At 39.5% G+C, this 20,713-nt stretch overlaps 1 protein-coding gene across 3 annotated transcripts in view; it reads right to left on the bottom strand.

Annotated features, from left to right (window-relative positions):
• The window catches only part of runx2 (runt-related transcription factor 2), a 56,065-nt gene extending 46,033 nt beyond the window's left edge, over positions 1–10,032 (bottom strand). The window contains exons 1-2 of one of the 3 annotated variants that reach the window (XM_015394696.1): positions 9,396–10,032; positions 9,054–9,177 (exon numbers count right to left, since the gene is read on the bottom strand). In XM_015394696.1, coding sequence (XP_015250182.1) covers positions 9,054–9,111 — 58 coding nt within the window. In that variant the 5' untranslated portion in view covers positions 9,112–9,177; positions 9,396–10,032. The remainder of the gene's footprint in view (positions 1–9,053; positions 9,178–9,395) is intronic. The other 2 variants (XM_015394688.1, XM_015394672.1) reach the window with 2 other exon arrangements.
• Between the last annotated feature and the right edge of the window lie 10,681 nt (positions 10,033–20,713).

Here is a 20,713-nt window from a genome sequence, read left to right as displayed (position 1 = left end):
TCAATAAAGGAACCTTTATTTAGGTAACTTTAAAACTGATTCAAAGAAGAATCGTGGTATAAATCTGCTCACCTACATATTTCAGGTACTCACCATGAGGATTGTCCAACTTTACTAACTAACAGTTTGAATATGTTTTCTACATTTTATGAATGCAAAATGTATGAATTGACGAAGAAGCAAAGTGATCTCTATGGGTACTTGTTTGAGTACAGGTTTAAAATGTGTGTTGATGTTTAGGATACAATGGCAACACCTGAATCCCAAGTTGCCGAGAGGTCAAATTGGTTTTGCGTCCTCTTGTACCTGCAATCCTTACTGAATATTATTATACTGTAGCATGATTTAAAATGGGGATGACAGAAAAATCTTTTTTATTGAAACATAATATACACATTTTTCAAGTGAGACTGCGAATAAAATATAACTTTCTTTCTTTCTTTCTTTCTTTCTTTCTTTCTTTCTTTCTTTCTTTCTTTCTTTCTTTCTTTCTTTCTTTCTTTCTTTCTTTCTTTCCGTCCCTCTCTAGAGGCCACTTTACAAATGAGAGCTACCTTTTCTCACTTCCCCCTCTTTCCCCAGAGACTTGTCAATATCAGCTACACACACGATTCAAAGTTCAAAGACTAGAATCCCACTAAACACACCTACACACACTCTCTTCCAACCCCCCCACCCTTAATGTCCCTGGGGCATATTTCATTTCGGTGTCTGTGAACACATTTGAATGAGTCTATCTGGCTGCTTGTGTATGCGCCACAGGTGGTGCGGCGCTGGTGACTCTGATTGTTGTGGTGACCACAGCATCACCGCCCCATCACATTTGTCATCACCCTTTTCCTGAAAGCGTGGGTGGGAGGGGACGGGTGAAGGGAAGGAGGTAGGCGAGCAAGGTTGATGACGGCAAATTGCAACCTTTGACAGCGCCATATGGGAGGTAGTTCTGAAGAGTCAGCTTTTTGATGGACTGGTCTTTAGCTATTGGTGAGGTTGACCCTTCTTACATTTTCCTTTCATCCCATTAATGTTTTAATCACTAAATCTCTCACATAAAGAATCTAGCTTTAATGTAAAAGGGACAGGCAGCGTCCTTCTTACACACATTGACAGAGCTGTCAGACACCATAAAAGGCTTGTGTGGGTGTTGTGTTGGGTGGGCTCCCTGATTTTCAGGTGTATTTGATCTGTTGTGTTCACACCTTGACCCTAGCAGGGGGCCTCACTGCGTGGGCAGGTAATTCGAGCAAATTAGAAGATGGGGCCTGTGTGCCATTAATGACACCCCACACCCTCGACTGCACGTTCACCTATTGTTCCCTCCTCTGCACACACCTTTCTTTTCTTCCGCTCCGAATCCCTCGGTCCCATCTGTGCCTCCTTCTGAACTCCCACCCTCAGTCACTATAAAGGCACAGAGCGTGAGGAATGCTCACACATAAACATATAACACACGAGGGGGCGGCCCGAGAGGGGTGGGGGGATTGGTTCCAGGTGCTTGTTTGAGTGAGCGCATTAATCAATCGGACAGATCTTCCTGTCACAGACACCTTAACACACTCAAACCTTTGCAGAGTACATAGACTACTGTAGTTCTTTTGCACATTCAGCCCTTTGCTAACCTAACCATGCCTATTGGCTACTGAGGTTTTTAAAGATTTGTGAAGTTAAACATTTTAATGTGTTTTATTAGGATTTTATGTGCCAGAAAAACTCTGCAGCGGATGGAAAATGATCTGAAAGTGCAGAATGCATTTGTATACAGCGCCCATTACTATCGTACTTCTGATTATTTCCTGCATAGCTGCCTTCAAAAGTCACCTCATAAACGAAAGACCACCAAATTGGGTTTCTTTTTAAAATTAATACATTTATTCTTGGGGGAATAGGTATTTTAAAAAGACTAAGAAGGGATAGCTTTTAAAAAAAATGGGTAGGCTTTGGTCATATCAATGAGCTCAGATCAATCTATCATCCGAAAGAGAATGGCACAACTGGAAACCAACTAAGACAAAACTACTAAGCTTAACTGTTAAATCAGGCAAGAGAAGCATCTTTCAGTGAGGCAGCAAAGATGTTCATGGTGCAGAAATCAGTAGTCTGTCACCTGGACAATGATTGCATTTCACAAATCGGGTGTTTATGAAAGACTGCAAGAAAAAGGCCATACGAGGATCCTGCTTGCAGTATCCCACAACCTATGTTGGCGACACTGCAAACTTATGGAAGAAGATCTTCATGTCAGATGAGACCGACCTTTGTAAGCCAGAAAACCCACACCGGAAATAACGCTGAATGCAGCATTTGATGAGAGTCATCCACTGATTTTCAACTATGCTTCAACATATTAAAAAATACACTCATGAAACAGGCCTGGACAAAAATGATGGTACCTTTAAGTTAATATTTTGTTGCACAACCTTTTAAGGCTGTAATAAAATGATTCCTGTAAAAATCCAAAGATTCTCAATAAGATTTAGGTCAGTGCTCATAGAAGGCCACTTCAGATTTTCATCTTAGCTATTCTTGGGTGTTTTTATCTGTGTGTTTTGGGTCATTGTCCTGTTGCAAGACCCATGACCTCCAGTACGACTGAGACCAAGCTTTCTGACAAAGAGCAGCACAGTTCTCTTTACAATCCCTTGATAGTCTTGATATTTCATTGTAGCCTTCAAAAATTGAAGACATCCTGTGCCAGAGGAAACAAAGCAGCCCCAGAACACAACAGAGCCTCCTCAATGTTTCACAATAGGGACAGTGTTCTTTTCTTTATATGCTTCATTTTTTTACCTGTGATAACAGCCTCTGCAAAAAAATATTATTTGTTCGTCTCATCTGTCCATAGGACACGACACACTGATAGAAGCTTTGTGGATTGTCAGCATATAGCTTGGGAAATTCCAGTCTGGCCTTTTACTGATTAGCTTTCAACAATGGTGTTGTCCTTGGTCATCTTCCACTTTGGCTCAAACAATGATGGATGGTACCATCCGACACTGATGTTCCTTGAGCTTAAAGTTCACTTTTAGTCTCTAAAAGCTTTTCCGGGCTTTTTTGTTACCAGGCATATTATACTTGTCTTGGATTTGTCATCAATGTTCCACCTTTGACCACGTCAAGGGAAATTGGCTACGGTCGTTAATAAGGGCAGCTGCAGTCACAGAAACACCAAGCTGGTTTGAGATCGACTTATGTTTGTCATTAACTTTCTTGTCTATAATTTTCTTTCTAATCTCCTGAGACAACTCTGTCCCTCGCTTCCTCTGGACCATGTTGGGTGTGGTACACACCATGTCACCGAACAGCACATTCTCAAGCCCACTGACTGATTACAAGATTGTCGACACCTGTGATTCTAATTAGTGGACACACCTTGATTTAACATGTTCCTTTGGTCACATTTTCTCAGTTTGTTCAAGGGACACCAACAGTCTTGTCTAGGCCTCTTTCATTATTATATTATTTTTTAAATCACTCCATTGCAGAATGGTTGAAAAGCAATGACTTTCATTTGTTGTTTTGTCTGATGTTGTGACCATTATGGGTTTTTCTACCTGTGCACGCCTTATTTCTACAAAGTATTGACTACAGATTTATACAATTCATGCTCATCTTTAAAATATCTAGTTACCAAAATCTCTGTAAATCTTTTTTTTATTTTATTATTTACTAAAATTTACTTAAAATCCTAATGAAATGCCTGGAAGTTTTGTGGTTTTAATACAACAAAATGAGAAAAAGATCAATGAATTAAATCTTTGTAAGAGATACAATGTATTGAAGTATATTCAATTTCCTCTTGGGAATTGTTAGAAATTGGTCCGTTGTCAGGTCAGATTATGGAAATGAAATGAACACAGAGAGTTATACATAATTTTCAGCTACCATTTATGTTGATGTTTTGACCACATAAGCTACAACTTGGATTCCTCTATACTCTCTCTTTCTCCTGTTGCCATTAGAAATCAATCAAATTCACTCAGGCATACTTATTAAATTACTTCCTGAATATTCCTAATCAGTCCGGTTCTGGTTAATATTTGTCGAAAAATGTGGGGTTTTATATATGTTTAAGTCCATCCTGAGTCAGTAGGGATACCACATTCCTTTCAGATTAAACTAAACAAGGTGAAATAGTTGCCCATTTTTCCCCTGGCGTGGAGCAGAACAGGTAGGGCCTTGTGCCGGTGCTGCGGCCGCGCTCTCATTTACTCACGTCGTTACAAGCTGAACCCAAACACGAGGAAGGCTCAACACTCCATATTTCCTCTTAATATAGAAAAAGGCTCAAAGTCCAAACCGAGGGGAAAAAATGATGTTCAGCTTTCCTGTGGTCTGAGAATGCTGTATCAGCTCTGCTCAAAGCCGTCTGCTGATCGAATAACAGGAATCAAACGTAAATAAAGAGGCAAAAGGAAGGACATGACACAGGACAGAGCGAGGTGAAGCGGGTCGAGTTTCATTAGAGTGAACCAGTTCCAAGACAGACCAATTTTCAAAGTGTTAGGTAGTTACTTCCTCTCTGAGGGCTTATATCGGATAACTGTAATTCGCCCAGCATGATGCTGCTACCGAGGATGAGGGTCTGATCCTATAAAGTGTTGAAATAGCACAGCATTAAAAGCTTTGCTGGTTAACACAACAGCTCTGAATGACCTGGCAACATATGGAAGCTGAGTCTGAGTTTGAAAAGTCATCCAAAACATACCAATCTGAGTTTTATTTCAAAATGCAATCATCACGGATTGAACTGATTTATGAAGCAACACATGAAACTGATAAAAAATGATAAAAGGTTAGCACGTAGAGGGTTTAGAAAACGAGTCCATTGTCAACACTTTTAACAGCCAAAACAGTCAACTGGCAGGTCACCGTATCATAAGTATCATGTAATTACTCACATAGCAGGTGACCACTGGATAAAACAAGAAATAATACACACTTCCTTGTGAAAATGTGTGCCGAATTGTAGGTTTGTTGTTGCAGTCTTCATATTACAGGGATTAGTGTAATCTCATTTGTTTTAACAACTTCTCCTTCCTTATTTTGACAGAAGGCAGACGATTATCCATGAACTAATAGCTCCTGGTTTAGTAGGAAAACAAAATCCAATCATTTGCAGGTTATTTACTATACATTAAATTACATGTAAAAGCACTTCCCACAAGCTTTTGTTGGCAGACTTAATTTAAGGTATTAACTACGCCCGTATAAGATTCTCATGAAATGATAACCTTGAGGAAAAAGAACTGTTTCATTGTATTCACACAAAACTTCACAGGGTCCCATTGCTTTTATATAAAACAGGAAAAATACATTTATTATTGTAGCTGCTTAAATCATGTAACATACTTATTTTTATAGTGGTAATAATGTTATCTATTACACGTGGTTGTGGTTATCATTATTTCAGTTTGTGCAAATATCTTTCTAAGTTGTTATTGCTCCAAATATGATTGATTTTTCAATAGGGGTTGTATAGCTTATTAGTTAATCTGCCAACTGTAGTCAACTGCAATCTGTAACTTAACCTTACAAAGAGTCATAGGTGGCATTCTTTTATTATAGCTATGGCTGTTTATGATCCAAATACATAAAACTATAATTAAATTTGATTTTAAAAATAGGTTTTGGTAAATAGGAATCTATTTTAATTGTGTTTTAACAATTAAGTTAAAACTGTGTTTTATAAAATCTGTAAATGGTTCAGAATCTGGGTTTGGCTATTCTGTTTCCTGTATGCTATGCTTCCTTTTGGGGTGGCATCCAGCCCGGCTGTGGATCAGGTGCCTCAGACACAGGGGCTTATCCTTAATAGAGTCATTCGTGATTTTGATAACAAACTCTGGGGCTTTTTTTTTTTTTTACACTTCCACCCTTATCTCTTTGCATGTTTTCAGTCTTATTGCTATAGATAAAAGCAACTTGGAGTGCAAAATATTAATATAAGAGTGATCCTGAGTCATTAAGGGAGTTTGGTAGTTTCCACAGCATACGTTTTAATGTTGCTGCATATATATAATTACAGATTACGTGGTCTTTCTTATATAGGCAAGGATCTGTTTGTCAGTTAGCTGAACAGTATTGCCCAGTAATGTGTGGGAGGGACAGGGCTGTGTTAATCTATGAATCTATGATCCATAAAGTCGAGGAAAACTCTGAGCGGTTCTAAACATTCTCAAGCATCTCTTTACAAGAACTTTAAACACTAGGAGCATGATGACAGAACGTTTTGTTTTTTCTCAACTGTGTTGAAAATGTGGCTTTTTTAAACCTCCGTGTAGTTTGAAAACCGGCCAATGCCTTCTCCTAACTTTTGTATTCTTCTGCAGCATTCAGTGCATCACAGAGGCTGGAAATTACAGATAGGTCCCTAAAAAAGTGGGAATAGCTTGTTGCAGCCCATTAAAATCACAGGTTATTGTGTTTCCATCACACTCTCATTCAGACCGTAATAACTACCTGCAGCTTATTTTTGGCCATAATCAGCCCACCATTCGCTGCTTTCACATTTCACTGACATTACAGACCAGTTAATCTGTCATTGAATAAATCCAAATGACATTAACACTCTGAACCTTTCTGATTACCCTGAGGAATAAACCTTGGCTAATAAGCTCTAATATAGTCTGCAAACACAAACAGCAGCGTTTTACTTCATCGGTATGACCCTGCTGGGATTAAATAACAAGTTTGCCTCAGAGGTACAATTAAGAGACGCTAAATAGAGTTCCTTTGAGCTCGGAGTTGAGGGAAGAGTCTCCGCTGCACAGTAGCAGCCAGTGAAGCGCTGCCGTTTTTTCCCCCCTCTGGCATTTTCAAATTACCTATTGATGAGTGGGCTTCACATCGCTCCCCGGCTGGGATGGGGGAGGGAGGATGTCTGGTTCACTTTTAAGATGTCTCCAAGAAGCAGACCTGTGGTTAGATCTAAAGCAATACTTATGCAACAGAAGCTTGCCTTTCTGAAATACATATACGGTTTCCTTTGCAAATTATCCGAGATTTACTTCAGAAGGGAAAGTTTTCCGCCTGGAGTTTTCGGATATTTACCCTTTTTGCTTTTGATGGTGTTGACTCGGCTCCTCAGTTAAAAGTTTTTTTTTTTTGTTTTATTATTCTTTACTGCTCCTGCACAACTTTATTGAACGATAATTGCTCCCATGACTTAATTGTCTATACGTAATTAGGTTTGTAAGAGAGAAAATAGGCAGTTAAATGTTCCCCAGAGAGGCAGTGGCGGTTGAGTGGGTGCCACACGTGTTGTCGATTATTCTGCCCCTCTCCTTCTGATTTGCCAGAATGAGAAGATATCATAAAAAAAAAATGAATTTTGAGCAATTAAATAAGAAGTGCCTGACTTAAACTGCCAAGACAAATTTTAATGATCCAGCTCTTTTCTTAATTAGAAATCTCTGCCAGCTTGGTTTATTATTGGGGACGAAAAATTGCTCTGTAATTAAAAGTGTCCCAGATAAGAACCAGTGTGCAGACAGAGTGTAAATTAAGGCCTCAATGAAAACAGGAGGATGGGGGATGGAGAACAAAACAGAAGAGTTTAAAAATATGATCTTATTTGAATGGATTAAAGGAAACCTGCTACAAATGAATTAAATTATTATTTTAAAATGCCAAATAAAACTGAATTTAAAACACAAAAGGAAGTGTTAAAGCCTACTGTTTTCTTTTTTTCAGGTATGATTAACAACTTTTTTATAATCACATTTTAACCAATTCTCACTTTAAGCATCTTTCCATTAAGTGCGTCGACCTAAACCTACACAAATCACCTTCCCTTTCTGCTCTTGCTCTAATGCGTTTCCTGCTCCTCTTCTCTTGTCCTCTCTTGCCTCAAGCTCCTGCGACTCACTGAGAGGTCAGTGGGGGTTGAAGTGTTTTAATATGAGGTGGCAATTGTCGGAAGGCCCTCGCTGTTTTTTTTTTTCTCTCTCTCTCTCTCTCTACGTTTTCTGCAGTCTTCTTCTGCGTGGAGCATCTGTGGCTGACCACGGAGCGACTTCTGCAAAACATCCTTAAAGCGTTTTATTTGGACAAGATGAGCGTATCTATGGAGCGGAGCAGAGAGCCAGCGGGAGATGGCCTTGATCTGGGAGGAAATGTTAATTTTCAATAATTTTATGATATGGAGCAATGCATATTGCAAGATTATTTATAAACTTTCAGGAAAGAATTAAGCAGATCTAAAATAAAGGGTCCTTAAGAAGCACATGTTGGTCTTCACAGGTTCATCTCTACTGTTTAGAAGACTGAGGATCATTTTTATCTTTTGCACAGGTCAATTTCAATATAGAGAAACAAGAATAAGCATTAACAAAATGGAGAAATTGTTTAAAAAAAAACAATAAATCAGAATGCATGGATTGTTTTTAAACTTCAGTAACTGTTGAGTTACTCAGTATGAATTTCTGTCAGCCGATTAAATCTGCTCTGGTGGCAGAGGAAATCTAAACAGATTAATTGATGACAGCAGTGCGACCGAGCAGTTTTAGGAAGCAATTACAGATTGCTCTTGGCAAACTAATCAATACTGTATTCCCGAAAGAGAGACATAAACTCACACCAACCCAGTATTCCCTACATCTTGTTCCAATGCTCAACTGTAAACTCGCTTGAACAGTGTCTGTTTACGTCTGTCAAAAATATCACCCCTGCTTTTGTTTTTGGTTCTGCAGCGGAATCGCTCTCTAAATCTAAGGGTATGTTGCACAAACATGTCGTCTCCTTATTTCAGGAATATTTGTAAACATTCTGTATAAGTAAAGAGTTGAATATCTGAGCGCAGAGAGTTCCCCTTTCTTGGTGATTTAGGTCCTGTCAAAAAGCCTTGGTGACGGTTGGAGTCTCCTCTAGCAAAGATGATTCAATTGATGGCAGTGAGCTGATTTTAATGCCGACCTGGAATCCTTCAATCTGGTCCAAGGTCTTCATCAACATCCATATATGAGCAGCTGACATCCCCGAGTCCTTTCTGTGACCCGAACCCTCAACCGACCCAGTTCCAGAAGAGCATCAGCGACTGGCGAAATGGTACTCACCCCAGAAGAAGTTCTGCTGACATGGTGTCACTGTGCTGAAGAGGCTGTTAGATGCCATGGCTGCCTCTGGTTCCAGCAAGCCCCAACTTTGTTCCTCTGTGGTTTCTGTGACCCTCGACACGTCCTAAACCAAGAGCGCCCAGCGTGTCATGAAGGGGGAAAAAAATGGAAAAGCCATCCACAAAACATGCTTCTACGTATCAACTATTTGGATGACCACAAGTAACGACCAGGTTTGGTTTTATAGAAAAAAAAAAATTGCAGAGGCAAATATCGCTTTTGCGGATAGATCAGATGGTGTCGGACTCGCTTGCTTGGCCAATGTGGTTGGAACGTACTTACTTGCTTAGCGCCGTCCTTGTGACTGGTGCTGGCCCGTGACGATTAACCATTTACACTCCAGGTCGCCCTCAGACACCAACCCCGAGCCGCACGTCTGTGGTTCTGTGGTTGTTGGGGAGGCGAGCAAAGCCCTCACACAACCCAAAAGGCACCAGCTTTAAAACTCGTCTCTTTCCTGCCCTCCATGCGGCGTCACTGGAGACCCTGGGTCACATGCCCGCCAACGTCATCACGGTACAGCAGCTGAGTAGGACAGCCTACCGTTGTGGCTTTTCCTTCCTTTGCTCTCCTTCTGAGTTTTCTCTCCCCTCCTTCTCCCACCAGGCGTGATCCAGCAGCGTTTTCCAGGCTCTCTTGGGATTGGGTTCTAACGCTCCCGTGAGTCAGGAAGCTTCAGTGGGGGCAGCTTGTTCAACCGCCCATACTCCTCTCGGCATATGGGCAGCAGTTCTCTTCTGCCTTGCTCTCCCTTCAGTCATTCAACCCCCCCTCTCCTCTTTCTGTCTATGTCTCTCTCTGTGACTCCGCTGCTCCTTCCCTCAACTCCTTTAACAGGCTGCCGTGCTGCTCCTGTCTGCCTTTGAGCAGGGAGAGCTGAGCTTGGTAAGATTTGAGGGTGTGAGTGAAGAGCGAAAGGCTGGCTGGCTGACTGGTGGTGTGTGGCTGGGTGTGTTTGTCTGTGTGAGCGTGTGCAGCAGAAAGAGAGAAAAAACTGGATGGAAAGCGGAGGTGTTGTGACACCCGGCTCAAGAAGACTTGCTTGAGTTGGCTCGTTTCTTCTGTATGGCACATCAGCATGGAACAGAGAGTAGTCATGTTATTGCGTCACGCTCTAATAGCTGCGTTTGTGCATGTGCATCCAAGCCTATGCTCTGACCTGTCACTGGCTTCAAATGAAGCGAAAGACGGCTGTGATTCCTGTAAGAGGCCATACATCATGGCCACCTGTCCGCCTGCTGAGATGGCTTAGAACATACTAGTGAACGATACGAGACATGAACACCTACTCTGATGCTGACACCCTGCAAAAAACCCCAACAAAAAGTGCAGACGATCAGTGATTAATCATAGACTAAATCGTACTAGGCTCATGCTGTACACATGCTTGAACACCACAGGGACGGTTAGCTTTTTGATCAGAGATCACAGGTGTTTGTTATGGCGGATTAAAAACGGGAGACGAGGTGTTGCAGCACGAGCAAAGATATGATAGGAATGAAGATTATTTTGATAAAGTGTTAAAGCGTCTCATCTTGTCACCAGGCATAAAACATTGTGAGAGTAGATTAAAAGGTTTCAGGAGAATGCGCTTTTATTGGTGTGCTGATTCTATGGCAATTAGAGGAACAGTCATAGCCCTTGTAATTTTCTCTACTTTGTCATGTTACAACTGCAAATTTTGATGCATTTGAGGGAATTTAATTTGATAGACCAACAAAAAGTAACGTTTAGTGGAGGTAAAAATAATGCATCATTCTCAAGATGCTCTACAAAATATTTCCACAACCCCTTTTTCTCAGATGCCCCTTAATAAAATCCATTGCAGCCAGTTGCCTTTAGGATATAATGTCAGAGTAAATCCAGATGCTCTGTGAAGGCCTTGGAGGTTTGTTACAGGTCGTTAGCAAAAAATTACCCGAGGAACACAGCTGAATGGTTAAAAATAAGGTGGTGGTCAAGTTTAAAGCTGGGTTGGGTTATAAAATACTATCTCAAATTTTGTACTGTGCTTTTACAGAGCACTGTTCAATCCATCTTTATTTAGAATAGCTGCCATGGGGCCCTTTGTAGCTTCGGTTGAGCTGTGCACTCCATAAATCTGGCCTTTATGGAAGAGTGGCAAGAAGAAAATCAATGCTCACAGAAAGTCATGAGGACTAATGTTTAAAGGTCACCGCGGGTCATGTAGAGGACATGGAAAAGATCAGTAAGAATGTCCCCAGGTCAAAATAGACCAATATGAATCTTTGAGGGCTACATGCCTAATGCAATGTGTGGCAGAAAACTAGTATTGCCTATCAACCTAAACCAGAGGTGTTCAAAGTGTTCTCCTGGGGACATTTACGGCCGATTAAGCCAGCCTATCACTGGCTCCTATTTAAAAAAAAAGGTGTAATTGTGGCCTGTCAGAACATGTGATTGATGTAGATGGAAGATTTTTTTATTCTATGTTCTTTCAGGCAAATTAAAAACATGCAATGGAAAATGTGGTCAACAATGAGAAATATTTGTCTTTTAATAAAAAAGGCTTTCTGGTTTCTTTTTAATTCTTTGTGTTTCTATTTGGTTTTATAGTGTCTTTAACAGACTTTCTTTCAATAAGCACAACATCCTTTCCATAGTTGAATCTATAATGATTATCATATCCTTTCCTGACAGAAATTTGACTACTGGATTTATTTAATGAGAAGATTGTTAGTCTACAGTTGAGCAAAATTTTTTTAGACATATATTTTAATTTAATTTGAGTTTTTTTCCCCTCTTTACCACTTTTGACTTGTTTTTTACTGTCCAAATGACAGATTGTTTGGACACAGTTTCAATAAACAGACCATAACCATGGCAAAGCATGGCAGAGGCAGCATCAGGCTAAGGGTAAGCTTATGAGAAATGGATAGAGTTATGGATAGATAACAGTCTTGAGAAATACAGTTTTTAAAATGATTTTAAGACTTAAGTCTGGAGTTGAGATTTACCCAAAATTATTTTAGCATGCAGCCAGATAATTGTAGGTTTTCTTTCACCTTACATTTATACAATACCATGTAAGTAACTTCTACGTAAAATGGCAAAAAACTGCAAAGACGTGTGTTTTTTAAGTCACAAAATGGAATAAAGAATATGTTAGGATATTAAAACTTTTTCAAGGTATAGTTTGTAAATATTGTGGCAAAAGCAAACAACACCGAAGGATATCAGCAGTAACAGCTTTGTCTTCCCTTTTCTTGAAGATTTTATCCATCTTATTAATTCAAGACACTTAAGTGTAAATTTGTACTAATACTAAGCTATATTGAATGTTTACATATATATATCCTTTAAGCCACAGAAGCTCCACGGTGCAGTGAAATAAACTCTTATTCAGACTCTGAGTTTAAGCCATTTCTTATGAGCAAACAAATGTCTGGGGAAACTTGTTTTATACAGATAATTAATTTTAAATGGGTAATTACATTTGTGGTAGTGAATGCAGATATTTAGATTTCTTCAAGAAATACCCCAAAATTTCCTGTTTTCAGCAAGTCCAGTATTGATAGTTCAAATATGCCTTTAGTTATTTTTTATATTAGATGTGAAAGTCACTGAAGTTGCATCAAATGACTTAACTACTGTCTATACAAAAATGTTTTGCAAAAACATTCTTAGGTATTTTTACACCTTATGCGGATGCAAATATAAGAAAATTTGAATACTTAGAAAATAGTGGGAAGAGAACATTTTGGTTACATTTCACTTTGAAATAACTAAGAAATTGTAAGGTTTTAAACATTTTTAACTTTCCGTTATAATGTTACTCTGGTTTAAAGTCTTTCTAATGTGATGCCAGAGAAACTGGCAGAGTCACAAAATTTCTCTGGCCTTTAAAATCATAAAGTAGAACACCTGTTTCCAGAAAACCATATAGAATCATAGCGTGAAAACTATAGAAGCACCACACATCCATCTTACCAATGTCTGCAGGCTACAAGCTGCAAGTCTGTCTGTCAGTTCAGGCTGCCTCCTTGAGCAAAGCGCCCCTCAAATTAACCCATGCTTTTTTGACTCAAACTGTCAGCCTGTGAGAATCCTGTGTATTTTTTTTAACGCAACATTTGACTAAGAGCAAAAGAGAGACTTTACGTTTCTTAGAGGAAAAGCACATTTACTCACCTCAAAAAATACTTTTATTTATAAATAATTGATTAATAACTTTATATTGCATTTTTTTCTATGAAGATATGCGTGAAATAAGTAAATTTAATGTCAAATCCATTTATCTATTAAGATTTTATATTACTACATCTATAACTGACCTCGATGTAGGTTTATAAAAATAAAGAAATTAATAAATTCAGCAGCACAACAGCGTTTCCACAAGTCTTTACCACCTTCCTTATTTTTGTGCTGTGAAGCATTTTCCTTGGCTTGCTGCTTTGTAAATATTTGCCGTCTAAAACAAGAGCATGCCTCTTGAGCTGCTGCACATGCTTCAGGATCCTCCGGGAAAAGCTATTCAAATCCTGCAAAACAAACTGGGCATCATGTAGGAAACACATTTCCATTGGTTTATCATATCACCTGAGCAGTTCAGCTTTTCATGAAAGGTTCCCAAAAGACTGCATGATGATTGCTCCACATTTTAGATCCGGTAGAAACATAGACTGGTTGCATTTAAGGATTGGTTTGGGTCGAGATGCTGAAGTTTCTCAAGAATAATATTTAAGGTCATGTCTAAACATTTTTCAGGTTACTGCAAACGGATGCTTTTTCTGTCAGAAGTGCTAAACTTTCGGACAAAGTCCAGCACCAGCGCAAGCTCTGCAGAGCCACAATAAATTATGTGCAGTTTGATGGGGGTGTAATTTGCACATCGTGATTGAGTCTGAGACATGGAATGAAAAAATAAAGCATAAATGTCAACTGCCCTTCTCACATGGCAGGAAATGTTGCTTCTTGGGTGGCATGGCATGTGATAAACATCCTTGATGGTGAAAATCTGAACTGTAATGATGTTGTACAGTCTCAAGTATCACTGCATGGATTCTTTAAAACTGAAAAGATTATATGGAAGGGGAACAGAACTTGTTTTTTTTTCTCCAGATACAGTCGCAAAGTTTAGACAAAGTTAGCCAAATATTGTCTTACTTGGAAAACTGTAAGGAAGGTCAGTGGTTCAGCCCCCTTAAGAAAACCCCAGCTAACAATTTCAGCACTGAGCTGAAATCACTTTTTGTCCACATTTAGATTTAATTAAACTGCTACAATACCAAAATATCAAACTGTGTTCTTGCAGTGTGTCACAATTCAAATGATTTACTAAAAGATTAAATTAATTTAACTCAAACAAATATTGTGCTGTGAGGAAACTATTTGCCATTTTTGCTTTTCTAATAAAGTTATTTGCTTCACAACATAAAGCCAATAGAAACCGAGTGATGTACAAAACGTATTTATCAGAATGATGTTGTATTTACTGAAGGAATTTTCCATCGAATCAAACCAGGCCCATATGAAAAACTACCAGTCAGCTAATATCAAATGGTTCCACCTTTACCAACAGCTGTGACCTAGACTATATGATAATGAACAAAAATAATTTCAAATGTCTACCAGTTTTTCCCCCTTTTTTTTCAGAAAGTTTTTTATTTACAGCCTCATGGTGGTACAGTTTTTTAGCACTCTTGTCTTGTAACAAGAAGGTCCTGGGTTTGATTCCTGGCCGCGGAGGTTGCATGTGTGGGTTGAAGGTACTCCAGCTTACCCCCACAGTCTAATTACATGAGTGTGAAGTTGGTTAGTGTCTCTAAACTGCCCTTAGGTGTGTGTGCAATGTTGTGCAAACACCTGTGTATTATTTTGGGTTGGTTCTTTACCTGAATAAATGTATTTTTTACTTGGATTTTTCATCTGATATATTTATCAGATGATCTTAAGCAGTAACTTTCACAGCGCCGTACCTGTTCAGCTAGAAAGTTAAAGCTGATGAGAAATTTCTTCACAGTTTCTAGTAAAGCTAAAAAAAAGGCTTTCAAGGCTTTGCCGCCAGTTAAGGGTTTCAACTTGCTGTAGAGACGTTTTTGTAATTTATGTACTTTTCGCTGTCAGAAATGTAATTTTATGTGAGGCAAATAATGTTAAAGTCTGGAATCTGATGTGGAATATAATATTTCATTCATTACTGGCTCTCCACCGGTGGCCGTATACCACTCTGGCTGTATTTGTCTGTGCGGTGCTGAAGAGCTTGGCCATCCTCAGAGCTTTGACCAAGGTCTGCCCTGAGGACTGTGGTTGGTGGCCCACCCTGCCAGACACTTTCTCCCTCCTACCACCCAGGACCACACACCTTTCAAATGGACTCGCTTTATTATCACAAGCTCTCTCAGTAACATAATAGAGGTATCATGTGCTGGAACATGCTTGAAAATTAGGCAGGCTATTAGCACAGCGTGTGTGCAAAGCAGGGCCGCTCCTTTCCCTCGCTTTGTCACAGCAGATGATCTTCACAGAAGACTGTTTTCATAGAAAATTATTTCTTGAAGGGGAGCATTTCTAGAAAAATATTGGAGGATAATGATACCTCAGATGAGTTAAAATTAACTCGCCTTGGTGCGGTGAAGCAGTCGGATTCATTTCTCCATGAAAGCTAAAAATGATGCAATATAATTAGCAGAGAGTAGACGTTACACACCGAGGACTTACAGCATCAGAAGAGGAAGCGCTTATTAATAGAAATTTGGCATGTGTTATGTACTTTCTCTGGCGGGGCATCAGAACGGCTCCGGCCTTGCAAACAGGCAGGTACAGTGATTCGCTTTAACAGGCGACATCTGTAAAACGCCAAGGTAGTTTACACTGTGGCCGGGCCTGAATTAACGTGCTTTCATTGGAAACAAACACCACTTGCAATCAGCTTCTGTTGGCTGCCCTGCCACTGGTGTGAGAGTAAATATCTGCTTACAGCATTGCAGAGGCCGAACGCAGCCGTCGCGTGAAGCTTAGGGTGGATCTTTTGCAAGACGCTGTGTCGCCAGGAGGACGCTGATGTTCTGTGTGAATTGTTCAGTGAGGTGCTTGATGGCGTGACCTTTATGAAAAGGAGATATTTTTTTATCAGAGTCCAGAAGTCGTATCGAAGTCTTCCAGTGAGTTTGGACTTGTTTCTTGTGGTGTCTGGACAGCTGTTTTTGGAGTCACAGCTTTGAGGGAAAATAAAGTAATAAGGGGAAATGTTTAATATCTAATGGCGTACGCACAACCTAAACATGCATTAAAAATAGCTCCTGGAGCTGTGATTGCATAAAAGTGCAAAAGGAGGAAAGTCAGATCATTGCTAGACGCTGCGATGAGGGGGCTGTGGCTAACCACCGACAGACTGAGCCATGTCGTTTTCTTTTTTCCCCCTCCCATTTCTCATTTTAATCAAGGACCAGCTCCAGGATAAACAGTGCCTACCTACACTGCAGTTCAAACAGCGAGGCCCACTGAGACGCTAGCGATGATTTCTAAATGTTCACTGACAAGCTGGTTTAATTTGTGTGCTAAGTAGATGGAGCTAGACTTATATATATCTTCCTTGCTTTGGCATCCATGCTGTGCTGCTATTTCTACATCACTGTGAAACTTTTGTATGAAAAGAAGACCAGTGCTCTGCTGATCCTGCACTGTGGTTTGTATATGGGACCAACCTATTCCTACTACTGCTAAATATATGCATCTTATGGCAAAAACGTCAGTTTTTTTTTTTTTACAATATCACCTGTAGCACAACTATAATTTAATTTATACATTATTTATAAATCTTTTCCTTGTATTCCACTGAATGAGGATCCTTATTTAATATAACACCACATACAGCGAGCAGAACATGAGGGCGAGAGCTCACTGTGGCAGAGTGTCATTCTAGAATCAGTAAGTCTTTCATACAACTGTTAGATGCTTTTCAAATGAAAAACAGTTATTTTGAATTGCAGCCAGGAAAAAAATCCTTTCTGTTGTACCTTCACAATCAAAAAACATTTCCATTACCTGAACTAACTAGGTTGTTTTGCCTTGGTCAGATGAAAACAAAGAATCATAGATGTATTCAACATAAAAAAAAAAAAAAAACCTACTGAGGAAAAATCCACACCAGAGACTTCTGGTGAAAAAGTAACATAACACAGTGAACACCTTTATTTATCTTGTTCTGTTTAGAAGTATCTAGTTGAGCTTCCGATGGTCTAGTCAACTAATCAGTTCTGTCACACAATTGAGAAAATGAGCTCAATCTGTGTCAAAGGCGTTGACTGATGCATTTTTTATTCATAGGATGCCTTGTTATCTGCAATAGATGCTCCATCTAGGTTTAATATAAGAGGAAAACTGCTGTTCCCAGTGGCGAGTATGGTGAAGCATCACAGATCCTTCACCATACTAATACAATGCTTGCAGTCAGGAAGTCTTTTTAAAATCTAAAATAATTTTTTTTGGATCACTAAAAATGGGTAATCTTAAATCATCTATTCAGTCTGTGATTAATAGGTTTTGATTAATCATATTTTTTTACACAGCAGGATTAGCTGATAGGTTCCAACATTATCCCTCTGAAACACTTTGAGGGGTAGTCTCAAGCCACCACTATCAAATTTCAGAATCAGAATCAGAATTATTTCTTTGTCATTGCTCCACAGGGGTGCAACGAAATTTCTCAAAAAAACAAAAAAAAAACAAAAACAGTGCAGGCAATTAGTGCAAATTTAAAAGAAAATAAATACGAAAAAGTTTAAAAAAAGGGGATGCTGCGGGCTCACCTGAGGCAGCTGATAGCAGCTGCCTCTTGGTAGTTTGGAGGATCAGTGTTAGCATAGACTGGATTTTTTCCCCTATTGTCCTACAAATCTGAGTAAAGCATTAACAAGCAGGATAAGATTCTAATAACATGTTGAGGATGGCGCTCATAAATTCCTCTTGTATTTAAAAAGCACTGAATGCATGGGAGTACTTATATATGAGTTGTAGGCCGTGGCCATTTGGGTGCCATCTTTTTTTTCCTATAACAATTAGACTTTTATAGGAATGTGGTGGAGGAGAGTCAGGAGTGGTGCCCTAGTGGTTAGAGCATGGTGCTTGGGTCCCGGAGCTTTTGAGTTCAAGTCCCACACAACCCCCATAGACTGCCATTCTGGCTCCCTGAGCAAGACCCTTGTTTTTTACTGCACCTCAGGTGCCGCAGAGTGGAAGCCCACTGTTCTCCAAGGGAATGGGTTGAATTTCCCCATTGTGGGACAATAAAGGGATTTACATACACATATATACTTATCCAGCCTGATAACCTAGATGGTGTTAAAGATATCCACAAATGGGCTTATGCAATTGTGTTTATTCCATGGACATAATTTTGGGGGGGCTTTTTAAAACCTCCTTTTTGCACATTTTACTGTCCAAAAACAATGTTACGCTACAGTACACAGACATTAGTCGAGCACTATGAACAAGCGGAAAACCGCAGCTCAAGCTAAAGCCTGTTTCCCTGAGTTTAGACCACCCACAAGCTCCTTCTCTCATTGGCTGTCACCGCTGTCACTCCTAAGAAGCTCACTTTGCAAATTTCTGATGTGCCAAATAATCGGGTCTGTGATTGGATAGTGAAACATGCTGAAGTTAGTTGTATTGAAAAATACTTACATCCCCCCCCTCTTCTGAAATCAAAATTTCATCCTTGTGTGCCACATTAATGCAAGATAATAATGATCAAAAACATTAGACTATTTACACAGTGGCTCACTAGACACAGAATCAACTTGATCTATGGCCTTCTCGATTCTCCAATGTAAATCTTACAGATTGCTATTGATAAAAGGTGGTTTTATCGCATTAGTACCAAAATGGAGTGCAGTATTTATACCAGGTGTGCCAACAGACCTGTCTGCATCTACAGCCTGAAATGCCTTAAAGGTGAGAAAGGTTTCTGGACCTTAGACCTGATTGATATCTCAACATAACGTCCTGACTCGTTGACCATGAAGAGAATGTTGTTGCTGATGGTATTCAGATCAACATCCAGTTGGTCTGGTACAGCAAAGCAACAACACAACTTCTGGGAACCCTTCATTGTGTGGTCAGGTGTCAACAACTGAGAAGTTTCACAGTGGCTGCTAGGTCTGGGTCAACAAGGTTCAAGCGGCTGAACTGCCAAGTCAGCATTATAATTACGCTGTTTTGATGATACAGCTCCACTGTAGGCCCGGGAGTCACGTGTCACTCCCCCTGTGACATGATGCCGTCATTCTAGGCAAATGTCAAAAACAGAAACGGTTGTGTGTCATGAGTGGCAAGTGCAAGGAAGAATGAATTAGTGAAGTGCTGGCCGTGACTCAAATGCGGAGGTCAAAAAAGCCAATCCCCAACCTGAATGAGCTCACAGATAAGCTGCCCAGAAACCCAGTTTACTTGCTGAAGAGAACAAAGTATGCTTGATAAAAGCAGACAGCTCACAGGAGAAACAAGCCATTATGCGGGAGGAGTTCAGCACTGTGTCGCTTACAATCGGGCAAAACAAAAGGCTCTGTTGTCTCCTCCAGCCGGTGGGTTATTTTTTATTCTGTGGGGCTTTTGTGATGGATAATTGCTCTCCTCACATGATTTCATAGCTCTCTGACTCGTCTTTCAGTCCCCGTGTAACACAATAACAAAACAAAACAAAAAAAAGACAAAAGGCAAAGAGACTAAATCAGATTTTTTTTGGAAGTTGTTTAGAAGTGGAGGGTTTTTCTTCGTTGTGGTGTATAATTTTAGAAAGATGTATGAGCAGGACACTGAGTTGAACCAGTCTATACAGCCTGAAGCGAAGGGAGGCAGGCCAGCGCTCAGAGTTCACTGCCTGTATTGTTTTATGATAACCGTTTCAAACGCAGTTGTCTCATAGATTATGTCTTCATACAGGACTGCTTTCTCAATATGAAATTCAGATCAGATGGAGCTACTTTAAATCAACCCAGGTTTAGACTCTTCCCTATAGATTAAATATGTTCCTCTGTCTTTACTCAATAATAGGTTAAAAATGAAACAATTTGATATTCATAGGTGAAATGCATCACCGGGATCTTTTGAGACAATGTTATTTACTCCTTCCTCACACTTACTCCTTTTAAGGGTTTCTTAAAAAAATCTCTACAGGTGATTCTGACTACCTGACAAAGTGGAAACAAATAGAATGGGTAATAAAGAGCATGTACAATCGATGATCACAAATAGGATTATCTTTAAGGACAATTTAAATAAATTGGATTCAATCACAGGATTCAACCTTGAAATTTGGTTTAAAATAATCAGAAAATGTAAGATAGAGGAAGAAATTAGACTATTTAGCTTGTTGGCCTATTACACGAGTTTTAAACCTGGTAGAACAAATTCTGAATTTAAAGAATGGACAACTAAAGGATTAAACATTCTAAAGAAGAAGACCAAATTTTAGGTTTCTAAACTCTGCAGAAAGAGTTTGATTAGGAAAATCAAGATCTTTACATGTACCCTAAGCTATGGGAATACTATTTAAAAGAAATAAGGCCAGTTCTCCCAGGGGAACTGAACGCAATTACACAAATATTAACTGATCCATATAACAACAAAAGTTGTAAAGT

This window comes from Cyprinodon variegatus, unplaced genomic scaffold (genome assembly GCF_000732505.1).
Source record: "Cyprinodon variegatus isolate N-32 unplaced genomic scaffold, C_variegatus-1.0 Scaffold25, whole genome shotgun sequence".
Taxonomy (NCBI): domain Eukaryota; kingdom Metazoa; phylum Chordata; class Actinopteri; order Cyprinodontiformes; family Cyprinodontidae; genus Cyprinodon; species Cyprinodon variegatus.
Note: the sequence above shows the minus strand (reverse complement) of the source record. Positions and strands in the feature narration are given on the sequence as shown.